At 44.5% G+C, this 21019-nt stretch overlaps 1 protein-coding gene across 1 annotated transcript; it reads left to right on the top strand.

Moving 5' to 3' along the window:
* The first annotated feature begins 10329 nt into the window (after positions 1 to 10329).
* LOC140826947 (uncharacterized) lies at positions 10330 to 14262 on the top strand. The gene has a single exon (XM_073189504.1). It carries the CDS (start codon positions 10330 to 10332, stop codon positions 14260 to 14262), a length of 3933 nt encoding a protein of 1310 aa, XP_073045605.1.
* Positions 14263 to 21019: the final 6757 nt, after the last annotated feature.

Raw genomic sequence — 21019 nt, forward strand, 5'->3', positions numbered from 1 at the left:
CTCCTAAGCTGTGATATCACCGAACGTCTAGCAGTCTGGCTGATCTCCAAACTGTCCTATCTTAAATGCATGAATACAATCAGTAAACAAAGCCTAATCATATAAAACATAAACAAGAATATAGTATGTGATTTATTGGGCAACTCAAGTGGTGATCTCAATTGAGTTGTTTCTTCCCGAATATCACATGAATCATACCTTTGTCGTCCCCGTCTGAGGAAGACGAAGTCTCGAAGTCCAGTCTGTCCATATCCGATCTGAAATGACAAAATCAAATACACTGTATCAATGTGTAACTCAATTCACAATCTGTTCTGATCAATACTCAACTCAGTATAAAATCTGATCAATGTCTGAACAAGATACAATCTGAGTCATATCAATAATATCACAATCTAATCGAAATCATATCTGAATCTGATCCATCTAAATCAACTGATGTTTCGACGGTATAACCATACAATCTGAATAACCCCGTCAATCTGAATATCACATATATAATACTGGAACTCATAATCTGTGTCAATACAATTCATCATCTGAATACTAACACAATTCTGATATAGAATCTCAGTCAATATCTTTCGAAAATCATAACAATTACAGAAACAGTCTGTTCTTTAATCTGACTTCAATTCTATAATGTCTACGGTAATATAAACGTCATATCTGAATCACATGCAATTCTAGCAACATCATATTTCCAAAATATCTCAAAACGTAATAAAACTTACGTCCTTGTGTAGCTCTAGTCGAGAGGAGTTCAGAACTAAAGTCGGATTCGAATTCTGCTACACGGTTTCTTCGTAAATCCAGTTCCAACGCAAAGAGGAAAGTTTCTCTCTCTAAGCTGTCGATTTCCCTTGAAAAACTGAGAGGAAGACACGACTTCCCTTCCTATATATACTACATGCATGTACAAAAACGTGGCATATTTTCCGCATTGCACATCACACCGCGGGTGCGGTCCCTGCAGCACTGCGGGTGCGGTCCCTGCAGCACTGTGGGTGCGCTTCAGTCTCGGCAATTCTATTTAAAATGCTCAATTCATGACCGCGGGTGCGGCTCTTCCAATACCGCGGGTGCGGTCTGGTACCGCGGGTGCGGTGTATGCAAGACCGCGGGTGCGGTCTTGCTTCGCCCAAAATTCCTACCCTACTGGACTTACACCGCGGGTGCGGTGTAAACAAGGGCGCGGGTGCGGTCTTGCACGTTCTGAAAAATTATATTTTTGATCCGAGCAACATCCCAAAATCTTATATGATCAATTCTACAAGTCTTGGGATATTTCATTAATCTTGTCTAATAACTTCTATAATTCCCGGGCATTACATTTCTCCCCCTCTTAGATCTGAGTTCGTCCCCGAACTCATGACAATTCAATCAAATATATTAGAAGAAATATATAACAGAGTTTAACATCCAAACTCGTTTTACTAACATCATTCTGTGGTGTCTTTCTTTGATCAAGCTCTGATTCTGGTCTGGAATCAGAAGTCAAGAATTATAATATCATAATCCTTCTTCAACTCGTTCTAGTCGAATCAATCCCGCATTACTGGCTATACAACATCCGTATATGCCCATCTGCAATTTATAACAAAACAATACTATTTGTAGTTGTTATCCCATCTGTTTATCCCAATCTAGAATATAATCAATCTTCATCTTCCAATACTAATCGTCATCATCCGACATTGGTTTCTTAAATCTATCCATTCTGAACTATCTTGATAGCTACTGTCATACAGTCAATCATATCATGACAATAATCTATATCAACTAGTACTAACATCCAGTACCAAAACTCTACAATTATCTGTCAATATCTGGTAATATACTCTGACTATCTGTCAATCTGTAATAAATCTGCACAAAAGAGCTTATGATATAATCTATCACAATTACAACTCCATCAAAATCACAATCGGATATCATCTAATTCTTGCATTCTCGTCAATCTGACTATTTCTTTGACATTGATCTATGCCATCTGGTTCTGTTTGTACGTAATCTGGTACAAACGGATAGATATAGATTGAGTGATCTATCAATCATAATCATATCCTATCATATCCTGAAGAAAATGGACATAATTTTATTATAAAATCTATAGAAATGCACTCCCATTTCTATTCAGAATGATACAAAATCTGTAATAATCTTCTGATTTCTATCTTTTTGTCTTCTTCTGTTAGCAATTCAGACTTATCAGTACCCTTTCTGTCAATATTTCTGTACAAATTCTGTTACAACTGATCTAATCTGTTTATATCACGACTTTCTGTTCGAATATCATACATTCTCAACTATCTGCATGAAAACTGAATCCATAACTGTTCAGTTCTGACGTTATCTGTGAATTCAGATTCGAACCATTCTGTATAAACAATCAGTTAATAACATAAAATAAAGAAGAAATACCTACCTGGTATTCGGCTCTGACTATCAATATCAAAATCTGTAACCAATTCTGAAACATCTGATATCATAAAATAATCAATCTGATACAACACCAATCACATATCTGTTAATCTGATTAATGTTTTGTTCTGAGTAGCAAAATACAATTCTGAACCCTTTGATTTCTGAACTGATGTACACTCAACTGGTTACAATAAACTGTATCAACACTGATTCACAATAACAGTAATATTACACCGATTCAGAACAGAAAGAACCTACACAGATCTAGTGAGTTTAAGAAAACTCATAAAATAACAAAATCAAGCAACTGCTATATCTTATCTGCCAATAAAATATGCTCCCAACAATATAAGATATCGCAATTACTGATGTAGAACAATAACAATACTCAGCAGATATATAACAATGAGAGAATAAAATAATCAGAATAAGATAATCTGCAGATAATAATTTCTGACATTTCTGGAATTCCTGATCTTTCTGTCTTAACTATCTAAATCAATCGATCTTCAGATACTGCATATTCTGAATAAACACTGTATCCATAACTGCATACTGGATTCATACCTGACCCATTTCTGTATACAATGATCATAGTTCTCTGAATATTTAACACAGTCTTCGAATAGTCAATATAATCAATCAAATGCTGCAATATATCGATACGCCATAGATATATCAAGCATAATCTTCAGAATACTTCTGCACCTAAACGCTATCAATTTAGAAACAGAACTGAAATATCTTCCAGAGAAATACTCAATCAACTGGATTTCTCAGCTAATGTTCTTTTATCTGTCAATTATATCAATTATGTCAGTCATTCTGTACTATGTTCTAATATACCAGCAATACTCGGTATTGATTCCATTCTGAAATCTACCTTTCTGATATCAAACACATCTGAAATCTTATCTAGGCAAACACCAGTCAACTATTATATTACTAGCAACTCTGTCACTGCTAGACTCGATTTCAATGGATCTATTGAATACCTAAGGATACCATATGTTCCTTTTTGTAATAATCGAGTCATAAACAGTACAATAATCTAAGGAATTCTGGATCTCGAATCCTTACCGAAAAATCTCCGTTTATCAGCCAGATCTGGTCTGAATCTTACCGTTCTGGCACACATTCTACGATATTTCTGTACTTGTTTAGCATATACATGTCAATAATGCAATCAGAATCATATAACACAAGTACCTCACAATCTAGTTCAATCTCATTCTTATCTAACCGTAGTATATCATATATCACAGAAATTTCTGATATCAACATATTCCTCAACAACCAAGGAATCAATACGACAGTATACACAGACCCAACAGATACAGCATATCTCCATGCTATTCAATCACAGATACTCATAAATAATGCATTAGTACATATAATTACCTATGCATATAATCATAAAAGAAATAGTACCTGTTGCGAATTCTGGGTCTGTTCTTTAGTCATTACCACCAATGACTCTGTGCTTTAAGATCTTCGAAAACCTTTCTGGGGACAGACTCTAGCAAAGTGTCCCGGCTGTCTACAACTATGGCAACTACCAGTCACTCCCTGGCATTGCTCTGTGGGATATCTCCCCCCACAAGTCTTGCAATACACCCCAGCATAGCTCGGGCTGGAACCACTGGAACTAGAGGAACCACCTCCTAATTTCTTGAACGGTTTCCTTTGAGCTTTCAGCAAATCTTGCTTTCCACTCGTACTACCACGCTCAATTCGAAGAGGGGATTGCTGCCTCTGGGGTTGCTTCACACACAACCTCCCTAGCTGTCTAATCAGACTCGCTTCCGCTCTCTTTGCTCTACTCAAGATATCAGCAAAATGGTAAGGTCGCTGCAAATTCATCAATGCAACTACCTCCGAATTCAATCCTCTGATGAACTGATTCACTACAGCTTCATCATTCCCAGCTAAATGAGGAGCAAAATGCAATAAAGTAGAGAACTTTGCAGCATATTCATCAACATTCATTTGTCTTTGGCTCAAATTCTCAAATTCTGCTCTTTTGTCCTCCCGATAGGAAACTGAGAAAAATCTTTGATAGAATTCAGCTTTGAAGACTTCCCACGTGATCACAGTACCACGTTGTGCTAATACTCCTTTGATTGTAATCCACCAACTTCTGGCAGCTTCTCGTAACTGGTGGAGTACTAATTTGACTTTCTGTTCATCTGTGCAGTCGATTAGGTTCAACAATATTTCTATGTCATCTAACCAGTTCTGACAATCTTCAGATGTCTCAATACCACTAAACATCGGCGGCTGAAATAACTGAAATTCTGTTAACTTTACTTCGATCTGAGTTTCTGATACACCTATCTGTTCTGTCGAAGTACTACCCCTTTCTGGAATTCTCCGAGGCGGTATATCTGATTACCAAAAACCTTAGTAATCTAGTACTACAAATCTGTACCAATCTTTCTCTGATCATGATCATCTTACTGCTGATCATGAATCTGATCTGATTCATACTTAAGAATACATAATACCAATTCCAATCACATAATCAGGTAAACATGTATCTTAAAGCAGTAACACATAGTCTCATGCTAGCACATAATGTCAATCAACATTAAATCAATCTCATGCTAGCACACACATGCAAGGAAAGAAAATTCATCTACCCCGCTCATTCTCTTCTATCTCAATCTAAAGAATCTATCAGTTCTGACTATCTCAATCTAAAGGATCTATCGCTAAAAGACCCTTCAGTTCTGGAGCCTAAAGCTCTAATTATCTCATCCTAAAAGATCTATCGCTCTGATACCACCTGTTGTGGGGACCCGGACGTTAATCTTTCTCATTAATCATCTTTGGGATTTAATTATCAGTTCTGATAAAACAGGGTCTAAAAATTTTCTTTTTAAATTATATAACTGCGGAAGGTAATGGAATCTAAATACTATACATGTCTGTATATAAAATACAATTCAGTATTAAAAATACAATAATGTACAACATTTTAATCTAAGGTTCACTACTAAAATTCTAGTAGTAAAATCCAATCTACTGTAAGTCCGGAATCACCACGCTAAACTCGTCTTCTCTCACCATCTTCTCGACCCTGATCATTCCCCACTTGTTGTCATGCACACATACAAAACAAGACAACAGCCGGATAACTCCGGTGAGAATAAATCCCAGTATAAAACATGGTAAGCATGTATATAAACAAACTAATTCATAAAACATGCCGTCATGTATAAACACAATATATTTCATAATCTATGAAATAAATCAAATAAGCATGTAACTCAAATCAGATAAACATGCATATAAACGATTTAAATCATAAAAACATGCTAGCACAACTGGAAGCAATAACGATGGGTCCCATGATCTAGGAGCCACATCCATATAAGCATGAAGTCCTAATCAAATCATGTCTAGACTTGACTCGATCTATAACTCTAGGGATCCCGGGGTGAATAAGACGATCTATCACCTACCCTACCACTCGGGGTGATTGTACGTCTTATTCCTAGACTTTGGTCTGATCTGTATCCACATCTACAATAGGAGAGGTGATCTTCTCCTAAGCTGTGATATCACCGAACGTCTAGCAGTCTGGCTGATCTCCAAACTGTCCTATCTTAAATGCATGAATACAATCAGTAAACAAAGCCTAATCATATAAAACATAAACAAGAATATAGTATGTGATTTATTGGGCAACTCAAGTGGTGATCTCAATTGAGTTGTTTCTTCCCGAATATCACATGAATCATACCTTTGTCGTCCCCGTCTGAGGAAGACGAAGTCTCGAAGTCCAGTCTGTCCATATCTGATCTGAAATGACAAAATCAAATACACTGTATCAATGTGTAACTCAATTCACAATCTGTTCTGATCAATACTCAACTCAGTATAAAATCTGATCAATGTCTGAACAAGATACAATCTGAGTCATATCAATAATATCACAATCTAATCGAAATCATATCTGAATCTGATCCATCTAAATAAACTGATGTTTCGACGGTATAACCATACAATCTGAATAACCCCGTCAATCTGAATATCACATATATAATACTGGAACTCATAATCTGTGTCAATACAATTCATCATCTGAATACTAACACAATTCTGATATAGAATCTCAGTCAATATCTTTCGAAAATCATAACAATTACAGAAACAGTCTGTTCTTTAATCTGACTTCAATTCTATAATGTCTACGGTAATATAAACGTCATATCTGAATCACATGCAATTCTAGCAACATCATATTTCCAAAATATCTCAAAACGTAATAAAACTTACGTCCTTGTGTAGCTCTAGTCGAGAGGAGTTCAGAACTAAAGTCGGATTCGAATTCTGCTACACGGTTTCTTCGTAAATCCAGTTCCAACGCAAAGAGGAAAGTTTCTCTCTCTAAGCTGTCGATTTCCCTTGAAAAACTGAGAGGAAGACACGACTTCCCTTCCTATATATACTACATGCATGTACAAAAACGTGGCATATTTTCCGCATTGCACATCACACCACGGGTGCGGTCCCTGCAGCACCGTGGGTGCGCTTCAGTCTCGGCAATTCTATTTAAAATGCACAATTCATGACCGCGGGTTCGGCTCTTCCAATACCGCGGGTGCGCAAAGTAAAATGTTATTAATAGAATCGGTGAAATATTGCATTGGCTAGCCTAGAGCCTACATGATCCTCTCACTCTGACATCCAGCTATGCAGCTCAGGGAAGGGGAGGTTGGCAAAGGACTCGGTAGCAGCAAGCTTGCGCAGCTGTTTCCACTCCTTCCGCAGCATTGCCTGCAGCAGAACTTGATCAGTGGCTAGCTCGGCCACGTGCGTCACATAAAATATCCGTTTGTATCTCCTGGCCAGTGCTCTCTGTGGCCTGGTGAAAGCCAGAACATCTTGGTATGATTGCATAAGATCATGAATCTTATGCCAAGTGGACATGACTTTCGCCAGAATAAACTCCTCGATGGTCCTCTTCAACGACTCTAAATGAGCACGCGTGGAGGGTGGCAAGTGGCCATACGGGCTGCTGCTGACAGTAGTTTCGCTTGAACTCGGCATGTTGAAACGATTGCTCTCACTTCGCCTTCATCTACGTATTTATAGGCAGAGGGTAGGTAGTCTGGAGGAAGCCGAAAAGTTTCCGACCATGCGAAACGACTCCGCATTTATGGAGGAGAGAGATTAATCGCAACCGTTGGCTTAAGCATACGTGTCTGATCAGGAAGCGCCTCGTAAATTGTTCCAACATAAAAATTTTATATGGTTATGACACCAGACCACGGACCGGGAAACCTTAGGAAATCGACATTGTGTGAAGCCCGGGAGCAGGAAGCCCCGGCATTTCGTAAAGCCAGGGAAGCTCAGGCCCCGGCGTGTCGTTCACAACCCGGGAAGCTTGAGAACCTGGCATTTTGTGTTAATTTCCAGGGAGGTATTAAGCTCAGGATATCTAGTAAATTATTTCATCAGATACTTCTAAGCAATCTGTGATATGTGTGTAAATTAATAGACCTAAAGCGTTATATCCGAGCAGTGACAGAAAAAAGGGAACCGAGATAAATTTTTATTCAACCATATACATTGGCCCGTACTACATCGTTATATTTCTCTTCTATGACAATTATTCGTATCTTCAACCAGGCAGACAGAGGGGCGGTGGAGCCTTGCATGAAGCTGGGAGAGTCGACAATACGCTTCAGGAGCTTCAGTTCCTTCCGGAGCATCAGCTGATAGATATGACCATCTGTGAAGATGTCCGCCCACTCAGCCATGCGTAGTTGTTTGCGCACTTTCTTCAGTTTGGATACCAGGGTAGGGGTGGTGGCTTCCCCAAAATCGTAAAGAAGTTTCAGCCCTTGGAGCTCTTCCCAGTAGCCAAGAATTTTATTAAGTACTTCATCTTCTATAGTGGATTTTTGAACTTCCAGATTGGGCTCCGTAAGGGCTTCAGTCACCCCTGGAGTTCTCGAACTGCTGGCACCGGCCATGATAGCTGTTGGAGTAATCTGCTAGTGATGAGGAAAAGATCGGGAGGATGCCATCTATATAGGATGAAGAAGAGCATCTTGATCATTGATTCTCGAAGGGGTGAACGGCTAAGATGAATATGGGAAGTTGGACCAAGCAGGCGAAAAGACAGGCGTGAATCTCGAGATATCATAACGGTCCTCGAAGCGCGAAAAGCTTGCGGATAAGTTTGAATTTTAGGGCTTACGGCAGCACTGACGGTAGTATCCGCATCTTTAAAATTCTAAAAGGCTCCGCTGTCATTGGAACTGGACTCTTTTTTACTAATCGGGACAGCGAGATAGACTCTAGCCCGACTTTTTTAGGAGGGAGTGGTGATGCCCCCAAGGGCATCCGGGCCCGGGTAAAGCTCCCAACCCGAAGGGTACTTAAACTCGGGCGAGATGAGAGCAGGGAGGAGATCCCAAATTACGACTACATGCGGAGAACCGTTATGAAAGAAGGATCCCGGATCTTCAGATATCAGGCGAGTTACGCACCCAAGTGTCAGAAGAATTCCCAATGAACTACCCGGCAAGCCATCACCCGGGGTAAAAGCTTCCCGGTCCCAGAGACACCTCAGGGGTACCCGGGTGGAAAGCGCCCGAGAAAGAGGCTCAGTCTCTCCCTTACCGTCACGTCTTCCGGAAATATCGGAACCCTTCTTCCCACATTCTATGACAAGGTCAACACTTAATACGTGGCCCACTATTTTACCACGTGGCCCAGCATCCCGAATCGTGGCTACCACCCGAACTTTGCGGGCAAGTCACCTACCTGACTCATTTATAAATACCCCCTGTAGATACTACACAAGGAGGTAACTCTTCTCTGGATATTCACAAGCACTCACAAATATTCTTATTTTCTAAGTCTTCCTTTGCGTGCATCACTGACTTGAGCGTCGGAGTGGATATGCCGGAACAATTTCCGGCGCCCCCCTAACGTTCTGTGATTTCAGGATTAATACTCAGGCCATCCCGGGCGTTAGTCCTCAGGCGACAAGGAACTCAATCTTCCCAGACCACCAGCAACTCGCAATAAAGCATTCAAATCGCACATATATCCGAACACCCGACTTGGCAGATTGCACACCCGGCTACTACCCAATTTGCCCGGTCGACATCAATATATATATATATATATATGATACCCCTATAAGGGCTCGGGTCCTGGAGGACCCGGGAAATGTCATTGAGTAGCCCCTATAGAAACCGGGAGGGCGATTGTTACCCACGCGACTGGGCGCTTCATGCATGACCGGGTATTTACTTACCTCCCGAGCAACTAGGGACCGGGCTTTCATGCTGAAGCCGAGGGCTCAATACTCGAGTAACTTACTTAGAGGATCTTACAGACTGTAAGGCAGAAAGCGACTGGGCGGGAAGTCAACATCTTCCGCCTGAACGTATCCCCGAAAATATGGAGAAGAAAGGGACTGGACATGCAGTCAACGTCCCTTATTCTTGGAGTACCCACGAAGCTATCGGGTAGAAAGGGACCCGACAGGCCGTCAACGTCCGAGGGTACAGGTAGTAGGTGAGCACGCGCATCAAGGTAACCCTAGCTTCTCTTCAAATAGCAGGTATCGTTGACATTCCAGAGGTCTGAAATTTCTTCACTCTCAAGCATCCATACATATTGCTTTAAGTTCCCTCTCGACAACCCTGCTGACTTAAGCATCGGAGTGGTCACGCCGGACACCCTTCCGGCGCCCATTCACGAGTTCCTTTCATTGTTTGCAGGTCACGATCGAAGCCATCTACCTTGCTCATTTTCCTAAACAACACTATAAATTCTTGATTTGACCCGGTGGAGCACCCGACCCTGCTCATCCATTTTACCCGGATCACATCATTGGCGCCGTCTGTGGGAAGTTGAGACTAAGGCGTTGATATGGCTCACACGAGGAAAACTAACCAGAACACTTCCCGGGTCCAGGGAGTTGACGCGAATCATTCAAGACAAGAGGACGCCCCTCCCGATCTTATCACTATGACTCCAGCGGAGTTTGATAGACGCATTAACGAAGCCATAGAGAGAGCTATGGCCAGGCGGGAAGCTTCCCACCATGATATACCACTCGAGAAAGAACCAGAAAAAGAGCAGGAGCAGCAGCAAGAATTGAGGGAGGAGGAGAAGAGGGGAGAAGTGGAGGAATCCTCTGCTGGTTCTAAGTTACCAACGATGGTCGAGGAAATGCTGGAGTTAAAACAGAAAATGAAAGTCCTGGAAGGACAGCTGGAAAATCGTGGTTCTTCTCGGACGTCTGTCAAAGGACGCCCGTTTGCTGAGGCTATCATCCGGGAACCTCTTCCTGGAAACTTTAAATCTGCTAAAGTAAGGGCGTATGATGGAAACGAGGACCCGGAAGAACACCTGGCCAGGTTCGAGAATATGGCTATGCTGCACTGTTACACTGATAGGATCAAGTGTAAAGTGTTTTTAACCACGCTGGTGGACTCAGCTCAGAGATGGTTTGACGGATTGGCTCCATTGAGTATTAAATCATTTGAGGATTTTCAGAAAGCCTTCTTACACCATTTCAGCAGCAGTAAGAAATATAAGAAAACTGCTTTCAGTTTGTTCGAAGTGAGACAGGGACCGGAGGAAAGTTTGAGGATGTATATCAAGAGGTTTAACAAAGTGGCCTTGGATGTGCCAACTTGTGCTGCAGAGACAAAAACTACTGCCTTCACTCAAGGCCTAAAAGAGAGTGAGTTCTTCAAGTCATTAACGAAAAAAGTGCCTGAAGATTTTGAGGATTTGCTGTCTAGGGCAGAGAAGTATATCAATATGGAAGAAGCCCAGAAACAAAAGAGGGAAGCCATCAGGAAGGAAAGAGGGGACCGGGCACCTAAGCCCGAGGAGAGGGGACCACGGCGGGGTAATCCAGGGCACTTTTCCCCGCATGTGCCTTTGAAAATTATCCGAGAAAGAGAAGTGCAGGAATGCAGTAGGGATCCGATTCCCAGTCATCAGCTGTCCCAACCCGAGAAAAGTGGATTTTGCACCAGGCATGGTGTGTGTCAGCATAACACCGAGAATTGTAAGTCTTTGAAAAGAAGTTATGTCCCACCCACCAACCAGGGGCATGACCAGTACACCAAAAGGTCGAGAGGTCCACCTTGGAACCCCCGGCCGCCAGTATCTCATGCTCGAGTAGACTCAAGAAACAACCCGGGAAATCATATGGGTAGGAGGAGGGAGCCGGAACCTGAGAAGAGGAGCCCTTCGTCCCCTGTTGCTGGAGTGATTAAGATGATATCGGGAGGATACACCGATGGAGATTCAAATCGGGCCAGGAAATCAAGAAGTAGGCGGGAGTGTCTGGAGGTGGAGGGATCTAGAAGGAACGAGGCCGTGATCAGTTTTGGCCCGGAGGACCTGAAGGGAATAAACATGCCCCACAATGACGCTTTGGTTATCCAAGCCCGGGTGGCCAATTACGACATCCTGAGAGTCTTCGTGGATTCCGGCAGTTCAGTCAATGTGATTTTCAAAGATGCCTTAGTGCAGATGGATTTGCAAGGGTTTAAGTTGGAGGCTGTGGAGACTGCCCTTTTTGGTTTTGCGGGACATGCAGTTTATCCGGAGGGAGAAATTGTTCTGCCACTCACTCTAAGCTCCCGGGACATCAAGAAAACGGTCATGACCACCTTCACAGTGGTGGACTCCCCATCATCTTACAATGTCATTCTGGGGAGGCCGGCCATGAATGAGTTGAGGGCAGTAGCATCTACTTATCATCAAAAGATCAAATTTCCAGTGGGGAACCAGGTGGGAGAAGTTCGTGGAGATCAACCCTCTTCCCGAAAATGTTATGTGGAAGGTATCCGGGCAGATCAGGGCAAATCAAAAAAGGAGGGGAAGAAGCCCAGGGTGGAGGAAGTTTGGAAGGGTGGAGTGGAGAAAGGAGAAGTCCACTTTGTGGCAGAGGAAGAACAGGAAGCTGTGGAGATAGGACCAGGCCGACAGATCCGGGTGGCCCGAGACCTCGATATATCCACCCGGGTCAGTTTACTTAACTGTTTAAAGACTAATATTCATGTGTTTGCCTGGTCCCAGCAGGAACTAACAGGGATTTCACCCCTGATATCTGAGCATCAATTAAACATTCTCCCAGGAGCTCGTCCGATCAAACAGAAGAAGAGACACTTTGGTCCCGAGAAAGACAAAGTTATTGAGGAACAGGTGAAAGAGTTGCTGCAAGCCGGCCACATCCGGGAGGTACAATTTCCTACATGGCTCTCGAATGTGGTGCTGGTACCCAAAGCTGCCGGGAAATGGAGGATGTGTGTTGATTTTCGGGACCTCAATAAGGCTTGTCCCAAGGATCATTACCCATTGCCCCGGATTGACCAGTTGGTGGATTCCACCTCGGGCTTCGAGCTGCTCAGTTTCATGGACGCCTATCAGGGATATCATCAAATTCCCTTAGCAAAAAATGATCAAGATAAGGCCAGTTTCATCACCTCGGGAGGTACATTTTGTTATGTTGTGATGCCTTTCGGGTTGAAAAATGCAGGGGCCACATATCAGCGTTTAATGGATAAAGTCTTTGAGAAGCAGCTGGGAAGGAATCTGGAGGTTTATGTGGACGATATTTTGGGAAAGTCAAAAGAGGTGATGAATTTTATCGATGATTTGGAAGAAACCTTTACCACTCTGACATCTTATGGGATCAAGCTCAATCCCGCTAAATGTATTTTCGGAGTCAAGAGTGGTAAGTTCTTGGGCTTTATAGTGACAGAGCGGGGGATCGAGGTCAACCAAGAAAAAGTGAAGTCCGTCTTATGTATGCCTTCTCCCCGATCTGTCAAAGAAGTGCAGAAGCTGACCGGGAGGATTGCCTCCCTATCTCGGTTTATATCTCGGTCAGCCCACAGAAGTTATCCTTTCTTTCAGGTTCTCAGAAAAGCCCAAAAATTCGGATGGGATGACAAATGCGAGCAGGCTTTCCAAGATCTTAAAAAGCATCTAGCTGAGCTTCCAGTTCTGGTAAAGCCTGAGCCCGGGGATAAATTGTTTGTCTATTTATCCACTACTGAATATGCTGTCAGCTCTGTCCTAATAAAGGAAGAAGGCTCGGATCAAAAGCCTGTCTATTATGTCAGTCACGCCCTAAGAGGTCCCGAGCTGCGGTATAGTGAAGTGGAGAAGATGGCCTTGGCTTTAGTTGTGACTGCCCGGAAATTGCGGCCTTATTTTCTATCGCATCCTATTACCGTTCTTACTAACAGCCCGCTTGGAAGAATTATGACACATTCTGAAGTATCCGGGCGGATGATCAAATGGAATGTGGAATTGGGGGAATACGATATTGAGTATAAGCCCCGGTTGGCAATAAAAGCGCAGGCTTTATCCGATTTCCTATCTGAGATGATTCAACCTGCTGAGGAAGAAAGATGGAGGGTGTTTGTAGACGGGGCTTCTTGCCTGGTTGGATGTGGAGTAGGAGTCGTGATAATCTCCCCATCGGGAGAGAAGATTAAATTGGCAGTCAAAATTGGTTCCAGGGTAACAAATAATGAAGCAGAATATGAGGCTGTTCTAGCCGGAGTCCGGGCTGCCCGAGAAATTGGAGCGGCTAGGATTATATTGTATTCCGATTCACAGTTGATTACTCAGCAGATCAAGGGCACGTATGAGGTCAAGGACGACAAAATGCTCAAATATTTGCATCTCATCAAAGCCCAGGCAGTAGTGTTTGTGGATTGGAGCATCGAACAGATACCCCGAGAAGAAAATGGAGAGGCTGATGCCCTAGCAAAAATGGCTGCTTCTTTGTCGGAAGACAGCACCCGGGAGGTTTTATTTGTTTCCTGAGCAGTTTTAACTATTGAAGAAGAAGAAATGTTGACAATACCCGAGGATTCTTGGATGACCCCTCTGATCAAATTCATTCGGGACAATGAATTGCCCGAGGAGAGAGCTCGAGCACAGAAAATAAAAAGACAAGCCCCCAGGTTTGTTCTCTTAAATAATATCTTATACAGGAGATCATTCCAGGGACCATTGTTGAAGTGTTTGAGCGGGAAGGAAGAGATTTATGTTCTTCAAGAGATTCATGAAGGATGATGTGGTGATCATTTGGGGGGTCATCTTTAGCTCGGAAAGCGATGCTAGCCGGGTTCTGGTGGCCGACTCTTCACCATGATTCAGCTCGAGTGGTCCGGACTTGTGAAAGCTCTCAACATCATTCCAACTTTCAGCACAGCCCAGTCACTCCTATGAAGCCTATTTGGGCGTCTTGTCCTTTTGATCAGTGGGGTATGGATATAGTCGGCCCATTGCCAGTTGCTCGGGCCCAGAAAAAATTCCTGTTGGTGGCTGTGTATTACTTCTCCAAATGGGTGGAAGCCGAGCCCTTGGCTAAAATCACCGAGCAAGAGGTTTTTAAATTCTTATGGAAGAATATAGTATGTCGCTTCGGCATACCCCGGCGATTGATCTCGGATAATGGGAGACAGTTTCAAGGAAAAGAAATAACGTCTTGGTGCCAGGAAATGAAGATCACCCAGTCCTTCACTTCCGTTGCGTACCCTCAGGCCAATGGGCAGACAGAAGTTGTAAACAGAATCATTGTGCAGGCTTTAAAGACCAGACTGCAAAGCAAAGGGAAGGACTGGGTAGAAGAATTACCCAGTGTACTATGGGCATACAGGACTACTCCTCGGGCACCTACCCAAGAAACTCCATTCAGCTTGGTGTATGGATCTGAGGCCATCCTTCCTGTTGAGATCGGTCAAACATCTGCCCGGGTAGAATCTTACCCGAGCAACAATGAGGGTAGCCGTGCATTGGAACTGGATCTATTAGAAGAAAAGAGGGACCAAGCCATGATCCGGATGGAGGCATATCGAAACCGGGTCATGAAATCCTACAACAAAAAGGTCCGAGTTCGAGACTTGCAGATAGGGGACTTGGTGATGAAGAAGGTTAATCCAGCTGGGGACGTGGGCAAGCTCGAAGCTCGATGGGAGGGGCCTTACAAAATCATTAAGAGAGTCAGTTCAGGATCCTTTTACCTAGAAGATGCTCAGGGTAAACTTCTTAAGAGACCTTGGAATGTACTTCATTTGAAGAAATATTACGCTTAGCCAATGTACAGCTGTAATTTTCACTTTGAAGAAATAATAAAGGATCGTTTTCCTCATTCTTTTGCCTACTATAAGTGATATTGTGTAAAACTGAGGAGACATAAGCCCAAGGTTCTACTCCCTGGCTCGGGGCTCCGTACCTCGACCATTCCAAAGTCCCGGGACCTGTTCCCCGGCCTAAGGTTCCGTACCTTAGTTCTACATAAGCCCAGGGTTTTACTCCCTGGCTCGGGGCTCCGTACCTCGACCATTCCAAAGTCCCGGGACCTGTTCCCCGGCCTAAGGTTCCGTACCTTAGTTCTACATAAGCCCAGGGTTCTACTCCCTGGCTCGGGGCTCCGTACCTCGACCATTCCAAAGTCCCGGGACCTGTTCCCCGGCCTAAGGTTCCGTACCTTAGTTCTACATAAGCCCAGGGTTCTACTCCCTGGCTCGGGGCTCCGTACCTCGACCATTCCAAAGTCCCGGGACCTGTTCCCCGGCCTAAGGTTCCGTACCTTAGTTCTACATAAGCCCAGGGTTCTACTCCCTGGCTCGGGGCTCCGTACCTCGACCATTCCAAAGTCCCGGGACCTGTTCCCCGGCCTAAGGTTCCGTACCTTAGTTCTACATAAGCCCAGGGTTCTACTCCCTGGCTCGGGGCTCCGTACCTCGACCATTCCAAAGTCCCGGGACCTGTTCCCCGGCCTAAGGTTCCGTACCTTAGTTCTACATAAGCCCAGGGTTCTACTCCCTGGCTCGGGGCTCCGTACCTCGACCATTCCAAAATCCCGGGACCTGTTCCCCGGTCTAAGGTTCCGTACCTTAGTTCTACATAAGCCCAGGGTTCTACTCCCTGGCTCGGGGCTCCGTACCTCGACCATTCCAAAGCCCCAGGACCTGTTCCCCGGCTTAAAGTTCCGCACCTTGGCTCCTCATAAACCCAGAGCACTACATCCTGTTAAGTGTCCGTTCGTTCCAGGCATTCACATCACAGATATCCATTTAAAGTGCGGAAGGCTAATACCCGTTCACATGATTTGGTATCTTAGTTAGTTCTCAACACTTGGAAAATTGTTAGATTTGTTAGAACGAGAATGTCCTGATCATATAAGGAACGAGTACTGAATTTTTGTAAATATTGCGAAGAAGGATAAAAGGAAAGAAAATATTCCATTACTACAAAGCCCGAAGGCAGGGAGTGAACTTAAAAATGAAAAGAGGACAAGCCTATTCTATATCAGCAGAGGGCTGTTTTCTGGCTCTTTCGCCTCCTCTGTCGGCTTCTCTATTTGCCCTGCTTCTCCCTCTCCAGGTTTTTCTTCTTCCTCCCCCTCTACGGACTCCTCCTGTTTCTCCTCCTCTACCGGTTCCTCTCCGTCCTCCTCTTCGGATGTACCCTCGTTGCCTCCCACCCCGGCTCCTGCAAGAGATGCAATGGCTAGCCCGAAGTCTGGAAAGTTGGTTCTATCCTTGGGGATAAGCTCGGCTTCCTGGAATTGTTGAAGGCATCTTTTGAAGCCAGTCTTAAAGAAAAGATAAGCTCGATTCTCAACGGCCGCCTTGAATTCTGAGGATTCCAGGAAGGAAGTCCGCAGTTGCTCTTTTTGGCGCTCAGACTCGGCTAGAGCCTTCTCGGCTCTTTCAGCCCGGGACATTTGTTCTTCTATGGCATCTATCAGGGAGGCGTTCTTGCGATCAAGAATCGACTGATGCCTTTGAAGAGTTTCCTCCCTGATGTGACTTTCATTTAATTCCTCCCGGGCTTTGGCCAGCTCCGCCTGAGCAAACTCCACAGAGCCTTGAAGGGTTGCCACTGTCTCCGAATGGAATCCCTTCAATTGAGCAAGCTCCGCTTGAATAAGCTCGTTCGTCTCTTGGAAGACCCGGAGTTGGGGAGCCTGGTGGTTGGCTAAGGAGGACACCTCTTCATAGGCTGACATTAACATATGTGCACCCTATTTTTCAGAGAGAAGGCAGGGTTGGCAAGGTCATATATAAAAAAAAAAAAAAAAAGGGAGAGAAGATAGGGGAAGAAAGAAGCTTACAGCCATAAGTTTTTTCAAGCCACCCAGGCATCGAGGGGTTGGCGGCATGCTCTTCAGGAAGGCCTGGTCAGTAGGAAGGATCATTCGCTTGAGGAAGTCTGCCCCAACCCGGGAGGCTCCCTCGGTGGAGAAGACAGACCCGCTGGGCTGCGAAGGGAGGAAGGGCCCCTGGAAAAATTCTGGGAGAGGCCCCTGGAAGGATTCTGGGAGAGGCCCTTGGAGAGGTTCCTGTGAAGGTTCTTGGAGGGGTGCCTGGTCATCGCGCATAAGGGGAGGCGTGTCTGACTGAATCGCTTGAAAGGAAGCCTGGCCTCCCGCTTGATCATCCTCGCTGAGAGTCACCACCGGGATGGTCGTAACTCTTCTTGGCCTTTGGCTAAGGGGGAGGAGGTCCTCATCATCTTCCCTGGATTCAGGCGCCGTTCTCTTAAGTTCAAATTGCACCCGGGCCGTCTCCTTTGCCCGGGCAGCCACATCCTCCGCTCTCTTTTCAGCAGCGGCCTTTCGGGCTGCCCTTTTCTTCTCCTTGGCCGCCTTCTCGGCTGCCCATCTTTTGGCAAAAGCCTCTTCCATTAAATCTGCATAAGGAGCAGGCAAGGGTAAAATCCAAATGCAAATACAAAGTCAGGGAGCAATCGCACAACATGTAAAGGAAAGTTACCAGATTGATGGCCCGAGCCAGCAACTTCATCAATCACTTGGTCAATCGGGTCCTCAACCCGGGCACTTAAATGATAAGCAACCAGTTGTTCTTGGGCAATAAGGACGGAGGAAGAAAACTTTCTACCCTCTACCAGGGCGAGGCTTCGGATGTAAAATTCTTCAGATTTGTACGCCTGAGGAAGTTCTGGCTGTTGAGGAAGAGAAGGGAGGAACTCGGTTGAACAATCAAGAGAACCCGGGAGACGAATGAAAAAATATCTTCCTTTCCACCCCTTTTGAGAGGAAGGGATGTCATCAAGAAAGCGGGCATTAAGCCGAGTAGAAAGGGAAAAGGCATTATCTCCTAATCTACAAATAAAGAAATAATGCAGAACTTTGGAATTTATTATCAGATCATGCGTACGGAAGAGAACAAAAACCGAAGCCATGATCCGGAAAGAGTTGGGATGAAATTGATTGATAGGTACACCAAAAAATTTGGCAACCTCGATGTAGAACGGAGCAATGGGAAATCGAAGACCGTTGCGGAGTTGGTCTCGAAAAAAGGTAATATAACCCGAGGGAGGTTGATCCGCCCGGTCAGAAGGTCCGGGTATAAGAATAGGATAAGAAGAAGGAATGACCCCTAGGGTTCGAAGTTCTTTTTCTGCTCCGGGTCGCAGGGAGCTTTTCAGAGAAGAGAACCATGGAATCTCGGGGGCCTCGGTTAAAGGGTGGTCGGAAGCCCGGGCTTTACCCTTACCCTTACCCTTTTTTGGGATCCGGGATATGCCCGAAGAAGAAGGTTTAGAAGGTCTCGAGGAAGATTGGGGTTTTAAGATTATAGGTTTTTGGACAGTCTGGGTAGAAGGGCGACGAGAAGTAGGAGAAGGAGACGAATCAGAACGAAGGGCGGCGGATTCATACCCTGACGAACCTCGAGCATTGGCCCCGGAAGTAGAAGAAGTAGAATTAGACATAAGGAAAAGAAAAAACTTACAAATGCGGTGGAAGATCGTCGGAGCAAGGAAACTTTGAATGCCGGAACTGCGAGAAGAGAATTTGCAAGGGCTTCGCCGAGAATGCTGATTTGAAAGTGATTTTTGGGAAAACCTAGGGTCGCTATATATAGGAGATGGGGAATGATCGGAACCGTCGATTGAGTGAACGCGTGTGCGGTTTCGATACGCCTCGAAAGTTGCGACGGGCAGAACGAAAAGACAGTTACACAGATCGAGATGTCATGATGTTTTATCTCCTCGGAATACGAAACATTACTAGCCGTCGGGATAGATGAACACGTGTCGTTGTAGTAACGTGTGGATAGGCCGGGAGGTTTAGGAGAACTCGGCAAGTTCGTTTCATAGCTCGGGAACCTAGAGACCCAGGACGGAGATTTCTAAGTCCGAATAATCCGAGACCCCGGCATCTTGTTATAGTCAAAAGGTTCGATAGCCCGGGATTATATTTTAAGTTCGGGGGGATCAGGTTATTACAAATAACTGTAAGTCTATTGATTCGGTCCGCATAAATTCGCACAAGATTTATTTGCAGAAGAGTAAAGCGATAGAAGTCGATAAAATTTCCATTACATAAAATAGCGGCGAAAAGTTATGGGATCCATTATGTTAGATACAGAATCCTGCCACTCCGTTATCCAATTAGTTAATTCGTGAATGCGGAGGTCAATGAAGAATTCATTCTTCATTATCTTGTCCAGGGCATGCCACTCTTTCCACAGCATCATGTGCAGCAGAACTTCATCGTCAACTAGATCGGTCACCCGGTCTACTACGAATTCTCGGATATACTTCCTCGCTCTGGCTCTTTGCGCTCGAGTAGTGGCCAAGCGATTGCGATAGGTATAATCCAAGTCATGAACCTTGTCCCGCACGGCCATGACCTTCGCCCATATATGTTCCTCGATTTCCCTCTTCAGTTCCTCCACATGAGGACGCATCTCCGGGGTCACCAGGACATGTGTACTGCTGCAGGCACTGGAACCGCTTGAATTCGACATTTTGAATTGAGAGTCACTTTACATCTATCCCCCCTTATTTATAGGTGAACGTTTTTAAATGTGGAGGAAATACAAGGGTCCCAGCCAGCGGAATCGTCCCCTCTATGAGTCAAAGGAAAAAGTTAATCGAAGCCATCGAATCTAAACACGTGGGCGGTCAGGATATTTCTTGAAAATTGTGCTAAGAAGGTGAAGGGGCATTGACGGTTACCAAGGCGCCCGACTGATACATCTGGGAATACGGAACGTTCTCATTCGGTGAGAGTTTTAATGATGAGCTGTATATCATCCGGATACCACGTGAATAGTCCGGGAGGTTTGAGGCCCCGGCATATTATTCTAAGTCCGGGAGGTTTGAGGCCCCGGCATATCATTCTAAGTCCGGGAGGTTTGAGGCCCCGGCATATTATTCTAAGTCCGGGAGGTTTGAGGCCCCGGCATATCATTCTAAGTCCGGGAGGTTTGAGGCCCCGGCATATCATTCTAAGTCCAGGAGGTTTGAGGCCCCGGCATATTATTCTAAGTCCGAGAGGTTTGAGGCCCCGGCATATTATTCTAAGTTCGGGAGGTTTAAGACCCCGGCACGTTATTTTCGGTCCGGGAAATTCGAGGCCCCGACATTTTCTTCCAAACAAAGCTCTAGTGCTTTGTTTAAAGTAGGTGAGATCTTTGTTCTGGGAGATTCAATCGCGCATTTATGAATTACACCCGGTTTATCATTAATTAACGTGCAAAGAAGAGAATGAAACAAGTAAGCAGATTTTATTCATAAAGGAATCGCTCATGCCTAGCAC

The sequence above is a fragment of the Primulina eburnea genome, chromosome 3, assembly GCF_022965805.1.
Source record: "Primulina eburnea isolate SZY01 chromosome 3, ASM2296580v1, whole genome shotgun sequence".
In the NCBI taxonomy this organism is placed as follows: domain Eukaryota; kingdom Viridiplantae; phylum Streptophyta; class Magnoliopsida; order Lamiales; family Gesneriaceae; genus Primulina; species Primulina eburnea.